Source organism: Ischnura elegans, chromosome 5 (assembly GCF_921293095.1).
Source record: "Ischnura elegans chromosome 5, ioIscEleg1.1, whole genome shotgun sequence".
Taxonomy (NCBI): Eukaryota; Metazoa; Arthropoda; class Insecta; order Odonata; family Coenagrionidae; genus Ischnura; species Ischnura elegans.
In genome coordinates, this window is record NC_060250.1 from 33,940,532 (window position 1) to 33,959,790 (window position 19,259).

At 39.5% G+C, this 19,259-nt stretch overlaps 1 protein-coding gene across 2 annotated transcripts in view; it reads right to left on the bottom strand.

Annotated features, from left to right (window-relative positions):
- LOC124158688 (sensory neuron membrane protein 2-like) overlaps nucleotides 1–19,259 on the bottom strand; it is a 47,997-nt gene that overhangs the window by 1,037 nt on the left and 27,701 nt on the right. For both annotated transcript variants that reach the window (XM_046533921.1, XM_046533922.1), the window contains 2 exons: nucleotides 14,933–15,108; nucleotides 10,647–10,765 (listed from right to left, as the gene is read on the bottom strand). In XM_046533921.1, the coding sequence (XP_046389877.1) occupies nucleotides 10,647–10,765; nucleotides 14,933–15,108 (295 nt within the window). The remainder of the gene's footprint in view (nucleotides 1–10,646; nucleotides 10,766–14,932; nucleotides 15,109–19,259) is intronic.

The following is a 19,259-nucleotide window of genomic DNA, read 5'->3' on the forward strand; positions in this document are numbered from 1 at the left end:
TATCTTTTTTTTGACGAGAGGGTAATTTGGCTAGGCCTGGTGTTGTTATTTTTGTATGTAATCGAGCTGGTTAAGTGTTATTTGAACTTTGGGAAGCTTGCCACCGATGTACTGTGAGTGTACAGTGTACACTGTACACTACGTAGTATCAAATAAAAGACAATTGTCTTCCAGTGATGGTAACTTAGGTCGGTGCATTCTTCTTTCCCCCAGCCCTAGTCTGTGGGTATGTTCATTCCCTGCAATTCATGTGCGATTTTGCAACATTAAGCCTGCATAGTGAGACAATTTGTGGCAAACTTTGTTAAATCAATGAGTCAGTGAATTTAATAGATAAGGAAAAGTTGATTGCCACAGGATCAGTTGATGTATTTGTATATATCTTGGACGTTAGTGAAGGGAGAGAAATAACTGGAAGGGAGTCTGTTGAAAAATATTTTCCTACGTCATTTCAAAACGGAAAACCCTTCGAGTTGTGGCAGAAAAGACTAGGCCATTGAGGGCACAAGAATATTTTTCCCTTGAAAAATTAGTTGATTGCATAAAATTGGGTAAAGATAATCAATTAAAGCCATTTATGGCATGTGTAGAGGGTAAACAGTGTAGGAAACCATTTCATGTAAGCAGCCTTCGTCTAGAAAACACATCCAAAGTGCTAGAAGTAATTTATACCTACCTCTACCCCTATAGTGGCGCCGACTCCATGGGGCCTGAGGGGTCCCGAGCCTCCCTCAGGCCCAGGCGCGCCGACTTACAAAAAATATTGGGGGGGCCCTAACCGGGGGTCTTGCCCTGGGAAATTTTATAAGTAGTGAGTTTTAAGTTTTTTAAGCATTTTTGAAGAGTCATATGATCAACATTAGAACACTGATAACTCGAATCGCGATATCTGAACACTCCGGGGAAAATCTACAAGCCTGACACATTATTTCCTCACACCCATAACGAATTTTTGAGGGGGCTCGGGCCCCTTCAGGCCCCATGGAGTCGGCGCCACTGCATAATATAACTTAATTAATTTCTTGAATTATTGGGGGGGCTCGGCCCCCCCAAAAGAATTATTGAGGGGGCTCGAGCCCCCTCAGGCCCCATGGAGTCGGCGCCTATGCTCAGGCCCCATGTGTGAAGCCTTTGAAATCTTAAAAAGGAGGGTTGAGAATGAGACTAATGGAAAAGTCAAGTGATTGTGTATTTAGAATGGCTCTGAATATGTAAATCATTCAATTCTAACGAGGTTAAAACTGGGGAATCAGGTATGAAACCGCCATTCCATATCCACCGGAGCAAAATGGTCTGGCTGAGCGGGCAAACAGGGAGTGCGAATTTGCTTGCACAATCATGCGAAAGGGGCACGATTGCGGGTGACTCCCATATAAGTTATCACCGTGGCTAGACCCGGTATACTTTAGACTAGTCAAGAGCGAAGACCTCTATGTGTTCTATGTCCGGGCCCGCTCTCCGGCTGTGGCGCTGTGCGCACGATTGGACTGCTTTTGGCATCATATGCTCAGCAGTCCAGCAACACCTTGTCCGGTGTCCATATATATCCACAGGGAAGAATGACGCCTCGGTAGCTCGGACGGAGTGGACGTGTTTCGGAGCTACCTGTGAGTCAGCGACCGAGGTTTTTTTTCCCGGCGATCGAGCCCTTGATCGCCGCGAACGTGGTTTTTGCGTTCCCGGTGGAGTGCTTTGCCTTTCGGTTGAAGGCAAAAGCTTTGTTTTTGTGGGTTCGCACCCCTGTACCAGGGGTGTGCGGACAGTGTTTCGTGTCGGTGTACGCAGAGCGAGCCGTCACAATGCCAGTTGGGAAGAAGAACACTCTCCGTGTCAACATAGAGAGTGTGAGTGAGGCGCCATCAGTCCTTGAGGTCCACCAACTGCTCGGTGGAGACCTCGGGCTGAAGACAGAGGAAATATACGGAATCAGGCTGGGTCCGGCAAGGAAGTCGATCTTCGTCAAAGTCAAGCAAGAGACTACCTTCGAAAGGATTATGGTGAAAGCGGGTGAAAAATTCCAGTTCCCGACCAAGGGCCCCCAAAGGTTCTCTTGGTGGTGCGAGTCTATTTCCGAGAGATATACGTACGTTAAAGTGTGTCAACTACCCTTCGAGGTGTCACGTGAGCAAGTGGAAGCTGCATTGTCCAAATATGGAAAAATATTCGCGTATGTGGAAAATAGGTGGGCCGGCGATGGGTTACACCAGGGCACTTTGACGGGCACTAGGACCGTTAAGATGTCCCTCACTGAAAATATACCAAGTGTCATTAGTATTGAAGGTGAACGCGCTGTCATTCATTACGACGGGCAAAAGTTAACGTGCTCAAGATGCGGGAGTGAAGATCATTTGAGGCTACAGTGCCCCAAAACGAAGGCGGGACCGTCATACGCTAATGCACTTAAAAATTCTGGGGGGGGGGGGAGAAGATGAGAACGACGAGGAGAGGATGGACATCCCAGTAGAAGACGGGGGGGTAGTACAAGTGGCGGAGGAGACGCCCAAATCGGTTGAAAGTGGGGGCAATGTTTCGCAAAATAACGGCGAAAGTGCTGTGAGTGCAACAGAGGGGGTGGAAGTGAAGAAAAAGGAGAAAAAGAGAAATAGGCAACGTAAGAAAAATATATCCAACGGCATAAACAACGACAGCAATGTGCTTGTTTCCTCAACCGAGACGGACACGGAAGAAGCAGTAGTGTTGGAGAGAAATGTTGTAGTGAAGGGGGGAAAACCCGATAGTAAAATTGTGGAAATCATAAGTGAAGGGGAGGGAGGAAATGTTTTAATGAATGCCTCAGGCACTGTGGTTTCGACCGAAATCATGGATTTGAGGGAGGGAGGTTGTGATGACAATATGAAAGTGCTGGAAGAAGAAAAAACGTCCTCGGCCGTTGGGGGGGTGGGAGGGGAGGGAGTGTTTTCTTCCTTTCTTACACAACCAGGTCCAAGCAGGCTGTGGTCGCAGCGAGACGACGAGGAGATGGGCTCTAGTGATAACGCGGCCCTCACCCCCTCAGAGGATGACGAAACGAATAGAACTGCAGCCGCAGTCGCGAAAAAACTATTTGGGAAGGACCTCACACAGAAAAAGAAAAAGAAGTGGAATGACAGGCTTAGAAAACGAGGCATCAGAATCCAGGGTGGTGAGCACAAAAAGGAATAAAAAAAAAATCGTCCAATTAAAAAAAATAAAAAATTATGGATAATAATTCCTCCAAAGTCTTTGTAAATCTAACGTTAATTAATTTAAATAGCTCTTGCTTTGCTTTGATTATAACTATGCATTTAAATTGTCAAATAACCCTTGCTTTGATAATCAGAGTTGTTTTATATGAACCATGCCGAGGGCCAGACTTTACTTTCATTCCTTACTTTATAAATTTGAACATTTTTTCTCTTGAATATTTTTCTTTAAATACCAAAGCTGTCATGCAAACGGTTTCTATTTGTTTCCCCAACATTAGAAAGAACTTTTTTCAAATACAACAATGAGTACCTCTCCAAGTAAACGAGAGATAACGGTGGCGTCACTGAATGTGGCCAGTATTACGAATAACTTAAAAATCAATGTTATTAAGAATTTTATGTACAATGATCTAAAAGCAGACGTCATCTTCATCCAAGAATACAAAGAATCGACTGCTTGGCAGAGCAAACATTATTGTATATTTGGCAATACTGATGGCTCCTCTCTAGGTACAGCAATTTTAACTAAAAAGTCTTTAGAGGTAACGAATGTGCGTCGTCATGCCTCCGGGAGGATAACTGCACTGCAAATCGGGGACACGCACTTTATTAACGTATATGCCCCTGCAGGAGGTGGGATGTGGAAGGACATGCGAGAGTTCCTGGCAAGCGAAATTCTGCCTTACGCATGCCTTTTCAAGGACAAGACTATAATGGGGGGAGATTTCAACGCTATATATAGGAGGGAGGACAGCTCGGCAAACAATACGCAAATACGATACCCAATAAACAAGACATTTAAAATTCTAGTCAGCAATATGGACGCAATAGACACCGGTAAAAATACAGCTCAAAACAGATTACAATTTACCAGAATAGGTACACACTCGAAAACCAGAATCGACTACATATTTATATCACAGAAACTAAAAAATGATTTAATTCAATATAGTACGACCCCTATTGCCATTTCAGATCACCACGCAATTCACATTAAAATTAAACTGGACCTTGTTACACAGAGGACATACAATAAGAAGGAACAAATTTGGCGCGTAAATACCAACTTACTAAAAGATGTAACATTCTGTAAAAAGGTTGAATATGAAATATTAAGGCTCTCAAACCACGCTCTTAGCGAAAAAGACATTTTAACCTGGTGGGAACAGATATTTAAAGCAGGTATTATAAAAAAAACTTAAAAAACTAACTAGTGATTATTATAGAGAGAAAAATGAAGGAATAGCATTTTATAGAGAGGTGCTTCAACAGCTGATAGATTCAAATTGCAGGACACCCAGTGTAAATTTCGAAATTAAAGAACTAAAAAAAGAAATTTACAGACGGGAGGTGGAAAAGCTTGCCCCGAGGGAATGGGAGAGAGGGTACGATACGAGTGAATCAGAAGCTCTGACTTTGGAACAAATACGGATATTAATCAAAAATGCGAGTGGAGGTGAAGTGGGAGGGCTAGTTGACTCCGAAAAGCGGCTCGAGGAGGCGACGAGCTTTTACAGTCGACTTTATAATCAGTACGGGGTATGGGAAGACGGAGATGGGCCGCCTATCCCCCCCCTCCCCAAGCTCAACCCCGAAAACACAAAGAGCTTCGAGGCAACGATCACAGTAAACGAAATAGACGATGTGAAGCTAAAGCTGAAAAAGGGAAAGGCTCCAGGGGAGGACGGTCTGCCTAATGAGTTCTATCTCACATTTTGGGAACAAATGAAACCTATTCTATGTGCAGTCTTTAACGCCATCTTAAAAAATGGGGAAATGTGTGAGCGGATGAAAAATGCATTAATCACACTGGTTCCCAAAAAGAGAAACGCGAAGCACCTTACTGAATTTCGGCCAATCTCTCTGTTAAATACAGACTATAAGATATTAGCCCATATTGTCGTCCAAAAAATGACCATGATAATGAATGGCGCAGGCCTAGAGAATCAGTTTGGAGTGGGAGAAGGGAAATCCTCAATTGACGCTTGTATTTTAATCCGGGACATTATTCTAAGTAGCATGCCAGAAGAGGAAAACTCACTATATATTTTAACTATTGACCTAGAAAAGGCTTTTGACAACATCAGAACAGAATGGATTTTTAAGATTATGAGAGAAAAACATTTTCCAGAAGGAATTATAAGCATGATTAAAACGCTTTATCATGAGATTACATCTCAAATTAAAATAGGGAACAAATTATCCGATCATTTTATGATTAAAAACTCAGTCCGGCAGGGGTGTCCTTTGTCTATGTTGCTGTTTTCTTTGGCAATGGAGCCACTTATAATAGACTTGAAACACAGCATCGGAATCAGGAGGTGTGGAAAAAGTTACGCATCCTGTATATATGCCGATGATATCACTGTCTTTGTAAAAAATAATTTAGAACTAGACAGAATAAGTGGAATAATGGAAAAATACACCTCAATAGGCATGAGAATTAACATGTCCAAATCTGCTCTCATCCATGTTAAAGGGATAGAGTTTTCTGATACAAAAGGTTGGAACAAAGTCGATGGCCAAAATATATTAGGGCTATGGTGGGAGAAAGACCTTGCCGCCATCATTAATAAAAATTGGGACATGGCAACCGCAAAAATTCGGAAAACCATATTTGGCTATGCGGAATACAACACGCAGATTACATCAAAAATAAAACTACTCAACGAAGTTCTATTCCCAAACCTATGGTATGTGGCTCACGTCTGGCCAATGCCTGAAAGAGTAAACGCTAGCGTTATAAAGATGACGAACAAATTTATTTGGAGCGGCTTCCTTCAAAAAGTTGCAAGGAAAAGGCTATACGCGCCCCCAAAACTGGGTGGTCTAAACCTAATCAACACAGCAATAAAGGCACGGATAATAGCTATTAAAAATATCGCTAAGATCTTACACGCAGATGATAACGAAAGAAAACGTTTATTGGTTAACTCCATGGAAAAAACAAGGGGGCTGAGGTACTTTAAGAAAATCGTGCACGAAGCAAATAATTTCGGGGACAAATATGCATTTAACAATACTCTGCAGTCCACTAAACAAATATACGAGCGCGTGCTAAAGGAGGAGCTGGAAGCGACTCCTTACACAAGGTCAAGCAGAACCTGGGAAAATTACTCCAGGCTGGGAAGTGGTGCGAGGGAGGCGGGCATAATGTTCAGCATATGTTCGGACTGCCTGGTGACTAATGCCATGAGAAAGAGACTAGGTCTACGAGCAGAGGACGAGTGTCCGGATTGTGGGAGGCATGACGACATACCGCACACTGTTCTTGGTTGTCAAGAAAAGCACAATGTATTTTGGCAAACGTTGAAAAACATATATAAAGAATTCGATGCTTTCGGCACGGGAAGAATTAACGATGAGGATCTATTAAAATTGAATTTCCAACTCTTCCCATGCACGAAGAAAAAGATTTTAACTGAACTTGTGGCTGCTTATGTTTTTAGCAAACACTATAGAGGAGACATCAGGTATAGTTTAATTGAAAAAGTGAGATTTCTAAACAAAACTGTAAATATTACAAAGGAACAGAAGGAGTGGTTGCAAAATGTTTTTTAATTAAAAAAAAAGTAAGTGATCTCTGCTTTGGCTCATTTCTCTCTTTCTTTTTCTTATTATATAGTGCTGCCTATGTATATCTTCACTCTCTTTTTTATATAAATATTTATAAAAATGCATGTATAAAGGTGTGCCATATAACTATTCTAAATATTTGTATAACTGTAAGTGATTTTAAAGCATATTTAAAAAATATGTAAATATGTAAATTTTTATATATTGTACTGTGCCAAAGTAAGCAATAAATGCTTTTTAAACGTAGCTTAACTGGCTATAGCACTCGACCGGAAATCGGGGGATCCGGGTTCAAATCCCGGTCAAGGCGGGTGATTTTTTTCTCTGTGGATCTTTCGCAGGATTGTGCATTGCGGGTGACTCCCGTATAAGTTATCACCGTGGCTAGTCCCGGTATACATTAAACCATTTGTATATCTCTGAATCAACACTGCCCCTAGTCCATACTGTGGCGAAACGCCTTATTTGTATTTTTGTCTTGTTAAGTGGTGTAAATTTTATTTATATTTTTTTATGTAAAATAAATTTGGTATCAAGGGCTCGTAAAGAACTGTTAGCGATAAATCCTTAAGGCCCGTACATTAAGAGTGATATATATTCGGGACAGAGTCACAAGGTATGAACTTATCACAGGAATTAAAGGATATTTCGCAGCCGCTACATGAAAGTAAACACAAGCGCTGGGCGCCATATTGAATGTTTTGCATTTCAAGTTCCCCACCAAAGCGCTCACTGAGCATTCACCATCCAGGGAGGGATGTGATCGCTCAGTGAGCGCTGACGTCACAGTCCGCTCACTGATCAGAGAGCGATCACTCCCCCTGAATGCACCCAATGTTAAGTTGCCGCCATCTTGGCAGTCTCACGCTAGCACTCAAATGGTTACATTTATTTGACCCGACACACCACAGTCATCAATTAGTGGACCCTGATAAGGCATATGGGGTTAAAAAATCTCGAAATGTTATATTTTAAAAAAAATGTTTTCAGGTCCCTGAAGAAATAGAAACCCAAGTTTCTGGAATTGCTATGCTAATACCCCTAAGTACCGCAGCGGTGGAACATTGAGATGCAAGTATTGATGTAGTTTCATCCTTGACCCAATGGGTATAATGGTGTAGATAATAGCACGTGTGTGATTGTCGAACAATTATAAAACACAGGCATTGGCTCTAGTGAAGGTAGTTTGGGATAATGACAAATGGTAAAAATAATCATTTGAAATTTGTTTTTGATGAATTTGTGAATATAAATATAAATATTACAGCTTGAATGATGAAAGAAAAAAATGTTTAGAGTGAAAATAAAATTCAAGTAACTAACCAAAAAGACATATGTATGTACAAAAGACATTGTATATGCAAACCAAAAACATATAGGAAACTTCAGACATTTAAATGTAATGATCGTACCTTTACAGCACAATACACCTAAGTGTAAGTAAAATAATGAAAATAGCGATTTTGCAAATATTCACTGACTCATTGATTTCACAAAGTTTGTCCCAATATAGGCTCATTATGCGAGCTTAAAAAAATTAATGTTGCAAAATCGCACATGAATTGCAGGGAATGAACATACCCACAGACTTAGGTCCAATTATTTGTGACTGCCTGGACCCATAACCTTTTTATTTTTACCCTTGAGTTGTGTGCCAAAAAGGCAATTGTACTCCTTAATATTCTAGAATATATGTGCGCCACATGCACCAAAAAACTGTTCTGAATAGCGTCGAGCTGATTGCTATCGATGAGTTATGTGGAAAGTTGGTAGGATGGTAGGTATTATTATATGACAATCAGTCAGCTGTAAAAATGCCTACTCTCCAGCCCTGATAAAAATAAACTCCACCATGGTGGGTACAGGAAGGGTACAGGAAGGGTAGCATCCTTCATGGTGGGTAGTTACCCTTGCACGACCCACGCCCTACCCACCATTAAGGGTAAGGGAAGGATAGAAAAATCCTTCGTGTACCCTTCCTTGGAACTCCTTCGCTTACCATCCGTGTACCCTTCCTCTACCCACCATTAAGGGTAAGGGAAGGAGAGAAAAATCCTTAGTCTACCCTTCCTTGGGACTTAGCATTTATAACTGAGGAAAACATATCCTGAAAGTGTCTCCTCAGCTACTTTCACCTGCTAAAGAGTATTGAGTTCCGTACAAGAACGTAAGCAGTCTTTGAAAGCAAAGGTAGACGGGCTACACAACTAATCTTTAAAATTTCCTTAAGGAAAACAATAATATACATATTCAGTGGCGTAGCCAGGGGTGGGGTCCGGGGGGGTTCGGACCCTCCGCCCCCCCCCCCCCCCCGAAGTATAAAAACACAATCGTTTTCCTTCATAAAAGAAATCAAAATATTGAAAAATAATGAATTTAAAAAATATTTCTTTGACTGTTGAAGTTTTTTCAATTATGAAAAGTGTTTGAATAAGTTGAATCCCAATACTTACTATCCTGTTTTTCAAAACTTTTCCCACCTGCTTTTGGACCCCCCCCCCCCCCCCCCAAACGAAATTCCTGACTACGCCACTGTACACAATAGTTTCTATAATTGTGTGAAAAAAGCTCATTTTGAAGTTCTTCCATTCACGTTTTAGGATGTAACCTATTTGTGTGGCTGACAATGAGACATTGCTAGAGTGATGTTCAGTATTTGAATGCCGATCTTATTTTCTGAAACGAAATAAGTGTCGTAGAAAAAAGTCACAGCTTTCTTCCACATAGGCCCGGGTGCGATTCTCATCTTAAGATTTTGTAGTATAATTTCCGTTGAGTACCTCGATAGCCGAGGTTGTTAAATCACTAGTTCATGATCTTCAAATGTGTAGGTCCTGCGTTCAATGCCACGTGAAGGCTAGTTTTTTTCTGCCCTATAATTAACTTTAGAAATCACTGTTGAAACTCATCCCCATTCGTTAAATTTAGTTTATTAGCGATTTTTTAAATTTTTATGTTAATTTATGGATTTTTAGTTTTTATATTAATCCTACCCTTCCTGTACCCTCCATTGAGGCTGGCCAAACCCTTCCCGTACACTCCAGGAAGGAGAGAGCGTACCCACCAATGTTCTAAAATACCCTTCGTGTACCCTTGCTGAAGGGTACAGGAAGGGTACACTTATCCTTCCTGTACCCTCCATTGAGGCTGGCCAAACCCTTCCCGTACACTCCAGGAAGGAGAGGGCGTACCCACCGATGTTCTAAAATACCCTTCGTGTACCCTTGCTGAAGGGTACAGGAAGGGTACACCTATCCTTCCTGTACCCTCAATGGAGGGTAAACCTCTCCTTAATGGAGGAGTTTATTTTTATCAGGGAGGTATCAAAGAGCGATCAAAACACGTACAGGCATCAAGTATCAATTTGTTAAAAAATAAGTTGAGGATGACCAGGCGATAGTGAAATATTGTCCTACTAGTGAGATGGTGGTAAATGTACTGACCAAAGTCGACTGTTTAAGTTCAAATATCTGAATTCTGTTGAGAGCGTGAGCATGCTAATTTTTAACCTTGATTAGAAGAGGGTGCTGTTACTTTTGTATGTAATCCAGCTGCGGTTATGTGTTATTTGAACTTTGGTACACTTGCCACCAATATACCACTTGTGTCATTTGAAATGAAATAAAATTGTCTTCCAGTGATGGTAACTTAATTTGGTATATTCTTTGTTCCTTCATGTTAAGCTCATTAATATCCACTGCCTATTTTGTCATCTTAACACCTGGGCGATATTGGAAATAAAATATCAGATTATGATAATTTTTTAATGTTCCATTTTCTCCGGGAGTTGTGCTCAAGGAGTGAGTGCTGTATGGAAGTATGGCATTGACTAGTGTATCTATTATTTAATTATGTTTAAGGCAGGCATTTAATATTCCCACTTACTGGCTCGATTTCCAAAAATGTTTCATGGAGCTCCTTGTTTGGGTTTAGACCTTCAACCATCTCTAAATACCGTTCACCAGCCAAGTAGAAGTGTGGGAAGGTGAGAATAGCAGGTGCCCCTGAAATTCAAGCGAAACAAGGTGTGTTCACATTCACGAGTTGAAAAATGGGGGAGTGTTTCAGCCAATTTGGTAGACCACTTGTCTACTAATCAAAGGTTCCAGGGTTCAAATCCTGGGAGAAGTCTTCAGGCATCCCCAAAATAAAATTTCAAAGTCCAGGGAATGTGTGTTATTCACACACCTGTGGCTTAGTCTGGGGTGAACATTACCCTTACCTATCCAAACCAATATTTGGAACGAATCACTGAATGAGTTTGAAAAGTTTCACATTTTTTGGATCCAGGCCTTATAAGGCTAAAACATTGATACGCAGTAAAATAATGCTGGCTGTGGCCACCACCAGGTAATCACTACACCTTCTAAATAAATATATGTAAGTAATTTGAAAAAAGAGTACATATATACTACTTACTTTCTGTAATTTTATATTGGAAGGATCTAACCAGCATCCATTGAGAATAATTGAATTAGCAACAAAGAGATAAACCTGAATATCAAGCTTCTTAGTAACAGTGCTCATTGCACCCTACTGGCAATATTATTGGTGATGGTCACATTCTACATGCGTGCACATTTTTTTTAAGTCAAACAACTTCCCTTCAGAAACAAAACATGGAGACATTATGCCTTTTAATACAAAGCGAGAAAATCATATGCCCCACTTTCAAAGTCCATAACCATATATTTACAAAACCATAACTTCAATCTCTTTGTAAACCAAGAATGTGTAAAAAATACATATTTTACTAAAATTTGGTGACATATATAAATTTTTTTTAAAATTCTCACAATTTGGAGTGTATTTGGACCACATTTCAAATGCTTCCACTCTTGACTTCTCTGCAGCTACCAACGTCCAAGCCCAGCTCTCATAGAGTAATTTGCTCTAAATCTAGCATTCTGATGAATTGTTTCCTTACGCTTATGCTTGTACTTTCAGATATAAGTATATTCTTCTTTTTGTATAGGGCTTAAGCCCTCATTCGCTGTGCTATTCTACTGATGATTTCTTTCCTACTTCATCTATCATTGACTGTTCGGCCTCCTACGTAACAACACTCTTTCACCTCTTCAAGCTTTGTTTTCCTAGTTTAATGTTAGTTCAATTCAAACAACTATCTTAGTTTCCTCTTTGTTGATTTCCAGGTGATAAGTATATGGTTATTGTCTAGAGATGTGCAAATAAAATCCGCGAATACTCGAATGCTAGAAAGTATTCGACATTCGAGATCTCGAATAATTATGCTTAAAGTACGAGCTCCAATACCTCGAACACTTTCAATTTCGCGCTATACACTGTTGCACGCACGTCATTCGTAGTTGACTAGAAATAAAGTAAAGGGCTCTAGTTGTTTAGTGCATGCAGCGTCGTTTTAGGCAAGTTGACGAACTACATCAAATTCGCGAATAAGACCCGTTTCACATGGACGCGGACGGTTCGCGTTCACGCTATACGCACGCGGGGGGCGGAGAGCGGTCGCCGTTGTTAACATAGACGCAGACGAACAGACGCGGACGTCGTTCACATAGGCACAATATCAGCTGTGTGTAGCTTGCTCAGCCACGCGAAATTCTAGCAATAGCTGTATATCAGGTAAGAAAAAACGGAAGTAAAGTGCCCGTCAAAGGAGGTTTTCGGTGCACCCCATTGTGGCACGAAGAACATTAAAACCCGCTTCAGTGACCACATTTACTGTACTACGCGATGTTGAATACAATTTTTTCAATTATTTTTCTAGTGTCTATTCGCTGCTCCACAGCGAAAAGACGCACTGTTATCTCCATGCTCGCTCTAATTCTACTGATAAATCTACTTGGTCCGCACAAACCTGTGTCTGTGTCCCGTACGTGAGCGAATGATCCGTGGGGCGGAAGGGCCACGTGGATGGCTCCTCCGCATGCGAACGGTCCGCACTCATGTGTAAGCTTCCATTAAAGTTGATGGAACCTTATCCGCTCGCGGAGCGCGGACCGTCCGCGTCCATCTGAGACGGGCCTAAAATGATCGGGGGAAAACTCTGAAAACTCCCGATTTCCCCCGCGAAACCCCTCAAAAAAATTGAAAATGGCGGAAGAAAATCTACTTTTGGGGTACCTTACGTCACGCATTCAGCTATTGCTCCCGAAATATTCCACTCATCGGAAAGATTCGAATAGTAGTAGTTCAAAATGGTTCGAATTCGAATACTAGGAGTTCCAAATGTGTAGAAAGTAGTTCCACACGAACACACTCTGTACAAAGGAGTTCGAAAGGGGATTACAAATGAGTTACAAACGTCTTCGTATTTCCAACTTTTGGTACAAATGAGTGGAAATGAGTTCCACAGCAGTTTCATGACAGATTTTGGTGTTTCAAAACAGTTTCAAAAGGGTTCCAAAGCAGTTCGAACGCAAAAGTTTTTCCCTGAGCTGCAAGGATGCGGGCTCCTCTGATGACGTCAGTTTTGTTTCTCTATGCCGGACCGACGTCTCCGCAATGACGCGTCAAAGTTGAAAAAGGATAGAAATTTTTGTTAAAATAATAGTAAAAAAACGGTGCGTCTCTCTGTGTCTTCAACGACCGTACCGCGGGCCCCTGGATGACCGCATACCATCAACACACCAAAATTCAAAAAATTATTTTCGCCACTTTTCACTCTAAGCTCATTCCGGATGTACCCGCAAGATGGAACTCGATTTTGAAAACGATGTGGCGTCTTCTGGAACAGAAGTGAGAAATAACATTAGCAGCCTCTAACCTGAGACATAACTCCACCACAGTGGGATGCTATCAAGCAATCGATAAATGTTCTGGATGTGTTTGAAGGAGCAACATTTCTTGCAAGTGGAAGTGCAGTCACAGTTTCTTAAGTTTTCCCCCATGTAAATAGTATTGTTATTATAGTAGTTATATTACACGTACCGCTTTGTGCAGCTTTAGCGCAGGTTTTAGGCTCTCAACCGGTTGTAGCTTCTTGGAAGTCCTTTTTCTCTAAGGATGCTAAGCATTGAATTCTATTCCAAATTGTCAAAGGCCTTCTCAAAGTCGACAAATGCTATGAAATTCTGTTCATTCATCTCCATTCTCTTCTCTATGAGCAGCCTAAGAGCCAAATTAGCTTCCCTTGCTTTTCCTAAATCCAGATTGGTTCTTCTGCTTTTCATTTTATTCTCCTGTGTATGATTCTTGCCAAAATCTTTGACACTTGTATTGGCAGTCTGATGGAACTAAAATCTCCACACTTCGCTCCTCCTTTCTTTTTGGGACTAGGAACCATGACGTTCTTCTCAAAGTCACTTGCTATATCCCCTATCAAGTAGATTTTGTAGATGGTTTTGTACAGCTGAGTTATAGTCCGTTCACTTTCATTTTTTACCAAGGGTCATCCATTGGTCTCTTATTCTTTCGCAGGTTTCAAATCGTATTGTCAGATTTCAATCTTAAGATTCTGGCTCTTATGTCATCCATTTGTACTTCCTTTTCCTATTTGATAATGTTTGCTTCCATTATACAACTCTTCCAGGTATTTTTTCCACCTCTTCACTTTGTCTTCATTTTCAATCAAAATACATTTGTCCATCCTTGTCGTATATGTTATTATATCTTGCACTCTTTTCCTTGAAACAATTCCTCACTATTCTATTGACCACTCCCACTTTTCTTACAATTAGTATGATATTACTTTGCATATCCTTGCCAAGGATCATCATCCAAACTTCTCTAGCCTTCCTGGCTTTGCAACAAATCTTATTCTTTATTCCCTTGATTAAGCCTGTTCTTCTCCAGTTTTGCATTCTAATACTTTATCTGTTCTGCAATGACGTCTATGACTTCATTCGTGGTCCATGGCTTTTTCTTAACAACTTTCCTTCTCCCTAGAACTTCTTTTGGACATGGTCAAGTTTTTCACTGCCATAATTTTGACTATATCGGAGTTCTAAATTTTGAAACTATTATACTTTTGCACCTGTGATATTTAGCAAGAGTAGGTTATAAAATTAAAATTATCTAACTTAATTGAAGATAAATAAATCACATAATGCCATGTACTGCTGTTTGAGTATGTATTACAGGATGACAATCAAGAAATATTGACGACGGGCATAAGAAAATATATCACTCATCTAAAGATGAAATAGTGGTTGGTATTGCCATTGATGATGAATACTAAATCTATATAATACCTTGGCATGCATATAGGTCCAGTGCTCCCTTCAACAGACAACCTCTCTTATCTGGGCAGAAGCAATAGTTATCAGGATTTGTTTTCACATCAGCAAGGAGCATTTCATGAGCTGTAAATCTCAGGGAGTCTATTCCTTGGTAGCTAGAATCTTTATCATATAATGCAGTCAGAGATCTGTAAAAGAAGTTAATATTATTTCAGAGCAATGGGGAACATGCATGAAATTTGTTCATGGTGCTAGTTAGTCTCATTGAATAGAAAATTTTCTCACGAGCCCAAATATATAAGCCAAAACTCTCCTAGTACTCCACAAACGTCAATAAATGCTAAATAAAATGCTCGAATATTGCTTGAAGTCACGTGACCTGAAACGCCTTCTGACATCATCGCACGTTACACCATTCACTTCACTAAGAGAGAAGAGTGTTAGAGACTTGAATGCAAGATATCGAAGTAAAAATCTTCCTCGAGCTTTGTAGTAATTCCTAAAAGAAAAAATTGACCTGATAGGGATTTAAGAAAGCAAAATACCTCAGTTTACTTTTGGCCGACTTCCTTATGGCAGCTGATTTTCTGAGAAAATGATTGCTTCGTCACTAGCGCGATGCGGGAGTGAAATAAGGCAGGTAATTATGCGATTAATGAAAATTGTTTTAAATAATGTGGGTGTCCAATGTAGATCACATTCTGCAACCAACTTATTTTCATTTAATCATTCCAAATCTCCCCAAACGATCCCTTTTATTTGTTTCAACAATGCCTTGGCAACCAAAAATATTCAGTCTGCATTCTGTCGTTAAAACAGCAATTATTTTTGCCAGATTTGCATTTTAGCCCTCGTAGATCGATTTTCTATCCACTTCCTTAGTCTGTCATCAGTGGACACCGTGCCGTGACGTCACGCTCCGATGACGTCGTGTTTTCAAGCAGCCGATGAAGATCAATTTTTAAAGACTCATTGCACTCAGCTAAAAAGCATTATTCATACGCGAAATTTTCGGCGAGTACATTTGAGGTAGAGGCCTTCTTATTGCAGTACTTTAAAAAAATTGTGCATGTTCCCCATTGAGTGTTGACTAGTAAACACCAAGAGAAAAAGTTACGCAAGCATCTACCTTTGTGCAAGTTGTATTTTACTTCTCTGCATTAACAGAAGAAAATCAAGAAAATATTGTTAGTGAAAACTGGTGAGTTTTGAAGGAGAGACCTGGTTTCAGAGTTACAGTAAGGCAAGGGAGAACATACACCAAGGTCAAAAAGATGTCATTTAGATGGTCAAAAAAAACCTCTCCATCCCAGGTCAATAATACCTATTTCTTTCCCTCCACCATGACCCAACCACAACCTCTTCTGGTTGGTTAAAATGTGGTCAAAGAGACGTAATTTAGATGGTCAAAAAAACCTTGCGATCCCAGGTCAATAATACCTATTTCCTTCCCACCACCATGATCCAATCACGACCTCTCCTGGTTGGTTAAAAATACAGCATTTTGATGGTTAAAATATTGTGTACATTGCACCAAGAAGACATATTTTCTTACCTCCAACAAGTTCTAAGGAAAACCTCTGAGTCGATAAAAAAATAGGAGGTAAAATATGAGATGAATGAATTAATTTTTTTATCTAATAACCAAGAGAAAACTAAACAAAGATTAATGTCCAAGAAACAGAATGTTAAACAAAATGTAGAAAACTCTGGCACAAAACTGAAAAACGTGGCACAAAATATCAACAAAATGTCTATAAAATATCTTAGTTGTCTTTTGCTAATATCTAGTAAGTATCTTTAAATACTTGTGGACATCTTCCAAACATTAGTAAATACCTTAGCTGTCTCAAAGGAATCTGCAGCATTATCAATGAATGTTAATGCAAGGTCTTGTAGTATAAGTCATTAAAGTATTTTCAATGCAAGTTTTTGCCAAGGTATTTAAACGCCTTCATCAGGGCTACAAATTAATATGAGAACATAATTGTGACACATAAAAGATTCTTCATCATCATTTGCCGATAATCCTAAGATTGGTTTGATGCAGCTCTCCATTTCTCTCTCTTATCCGCTAATCTTTTCATAGCTACATATTTATTCTCTTTTACATCCTTTATAACCTGTCCTATATAACTCATTCGGGGCCGTCCCTTGCCCTTTTTCCCTTCCACTTGTCCTTCAATAATTGTTGCATAAAAGATTATGACAATGCTTTTCATAGTATTAAAATAAAAAAGAATTTAGTTGTAAATAAATTGAAAAGAGGAGACTAGAATTTTGATACATATCCCTAATGGAAAATTCTTATAAGAATATTTTTTATAAGAAATTGGGAATTTTCTAATAAGAACTACTCTTATAAGTAAATTTTTATAAAAAGGATTCTTATAAAAAATTCATATAAGAATCAATTACAAAACATTATTTATAAAAAAATTTATGATGAGAATATATATTACAAATATCATATCATCATGCTTAAAACACTTAAGCAAATTCTATAAAAAAGCTATATAATATCACCCTCATTGGAAAATTCTTAAAAGAAAATTTCTTATCAGAAATTGGGCATTAAATCATTAGTGTGCATCAAGCTAGGAGATTCAAGCTCTGTAAAGTTCACGTGACAGGTCAGACTAGAGATACCATAGAAGTCCTTCAGGTCATGGGCACAGAATAGGGGCCTACGGAATCCGTAGGTCCTTATTCTGTGCCATGGGTTCTGCATAGGGTTTACGCTCCCACATGCTAAAAGAAACTAAAATCAATGAAGTCAACAATAGCCTAGAATGATGGACTGATAATAGAATACGACTTTGGCAATCACTTTACAATGAAAGATAAAAGAATTTCAAAATAAAATACAGTTTAACCTGGAGAATTGAAGAAGCAAATGAAATAAAATTCAAGATTGACTTGGGACACTTCAAGAAATTATATGGGAAGGAAAAGGAAAAATTTATACATCAAATGCATATGAGCACTTTTTATTTAAGATACCAGAGAGAATTACCTCTAGATTCAGATTTTGATAGATAATGAAAGAAATAGACAAAGTAAAAAGGAATTCGATGCCATTTGGAGAAAAGGATAGGTAGAAAAAACTAACAATAAGTGCAAGATTTGGGGAAATTAATAGGAATCACAGAAACACTGATTGAGAATAATTGTTGATGTATTTTCCATAAAATAATAATAGTGCAGATGTTATTTAGGTTTAACCATACAAATTCATTCTCATTCTCTTCAGAGACGACTAAATCACTCACTTTGTCCATTGAAACACTGTTTTCATTGAAACTTTCAATTATATTAGATATGCCACAATCTGAAAAAATATATCTCCGTATCTAAATTAATTTTTTTTTTAATTGAAGTATACCGGGACTAGCCACGGTGATAACTTTACGGGAGTCACCCACAATGCACAAATTGTGTGAAAAATCCACAGAGAAAAAATCATTTGCCTTGACCGGAATTCGAACCCGGATCCCTCGATTTCCGGCCGAGTGCTTTAGCCAGTTAAGCTACCGAGGCGTCATTCTTCCCTGTGGAAATTTGTGGACTATATCAATTTCCACAGGGAAGAATGACGCCTCAGTTGCTTAACTGGCTAAAGCACTCGGCCGGAAATCGAGGGATCCGGGTTCGAATCCTGGTCAAGGCGAACGATTTTTTCTCTGTGGATTTTTTGCACAATCTAAATTAATGATGAAAAGTTTAAAATTCCACCAAACTGTCTGTTTAAGGTAACATGATTTTAGGAATGCCAGTTTTGTAAGACTTACCAAATGAGGTCAATGCCTTTTTTGTTAGAAGCACATGACTTATTTCATTCAACTGCTATCACGAAAAAGTTAACATATAAAAGCAATCCCTAGCAGGGGCGCAGCTAGGAATTAAGGCTGGGGGGGTGAGGTGCAACTATACCGGGGTGTGTGGGGATATGGAATACCCACCAGGATAAGCGGTAGGTGCAAGATTAATAAATTGCTGAATTTTAAGATAAATGATTCAACAAGGTGAGTTTTAAGGCTTTCTGAGGAGTATTGTATTAACCCTTACACTATTTTATTAGTAATATCAATCCAATAAAGTAAAATGGATTAAACTTTACTATTTATCTGAGCTCCAGGGGTATGGGGGGTTTTATCCCCCAAAACCTCCCCCTCGCTGCACCATTGATCCTTAGCAACCTAACAACCAAACAAGGTTTCCATGTGAACCGTATCCTGCAACGTATGCAATCATAGTATACATCGTGCTTATTCATGGCCCATATCGAACTTTCATTGGATAAGTAACCTGTAGACTCAAAGCAGACAGAATTTATAAG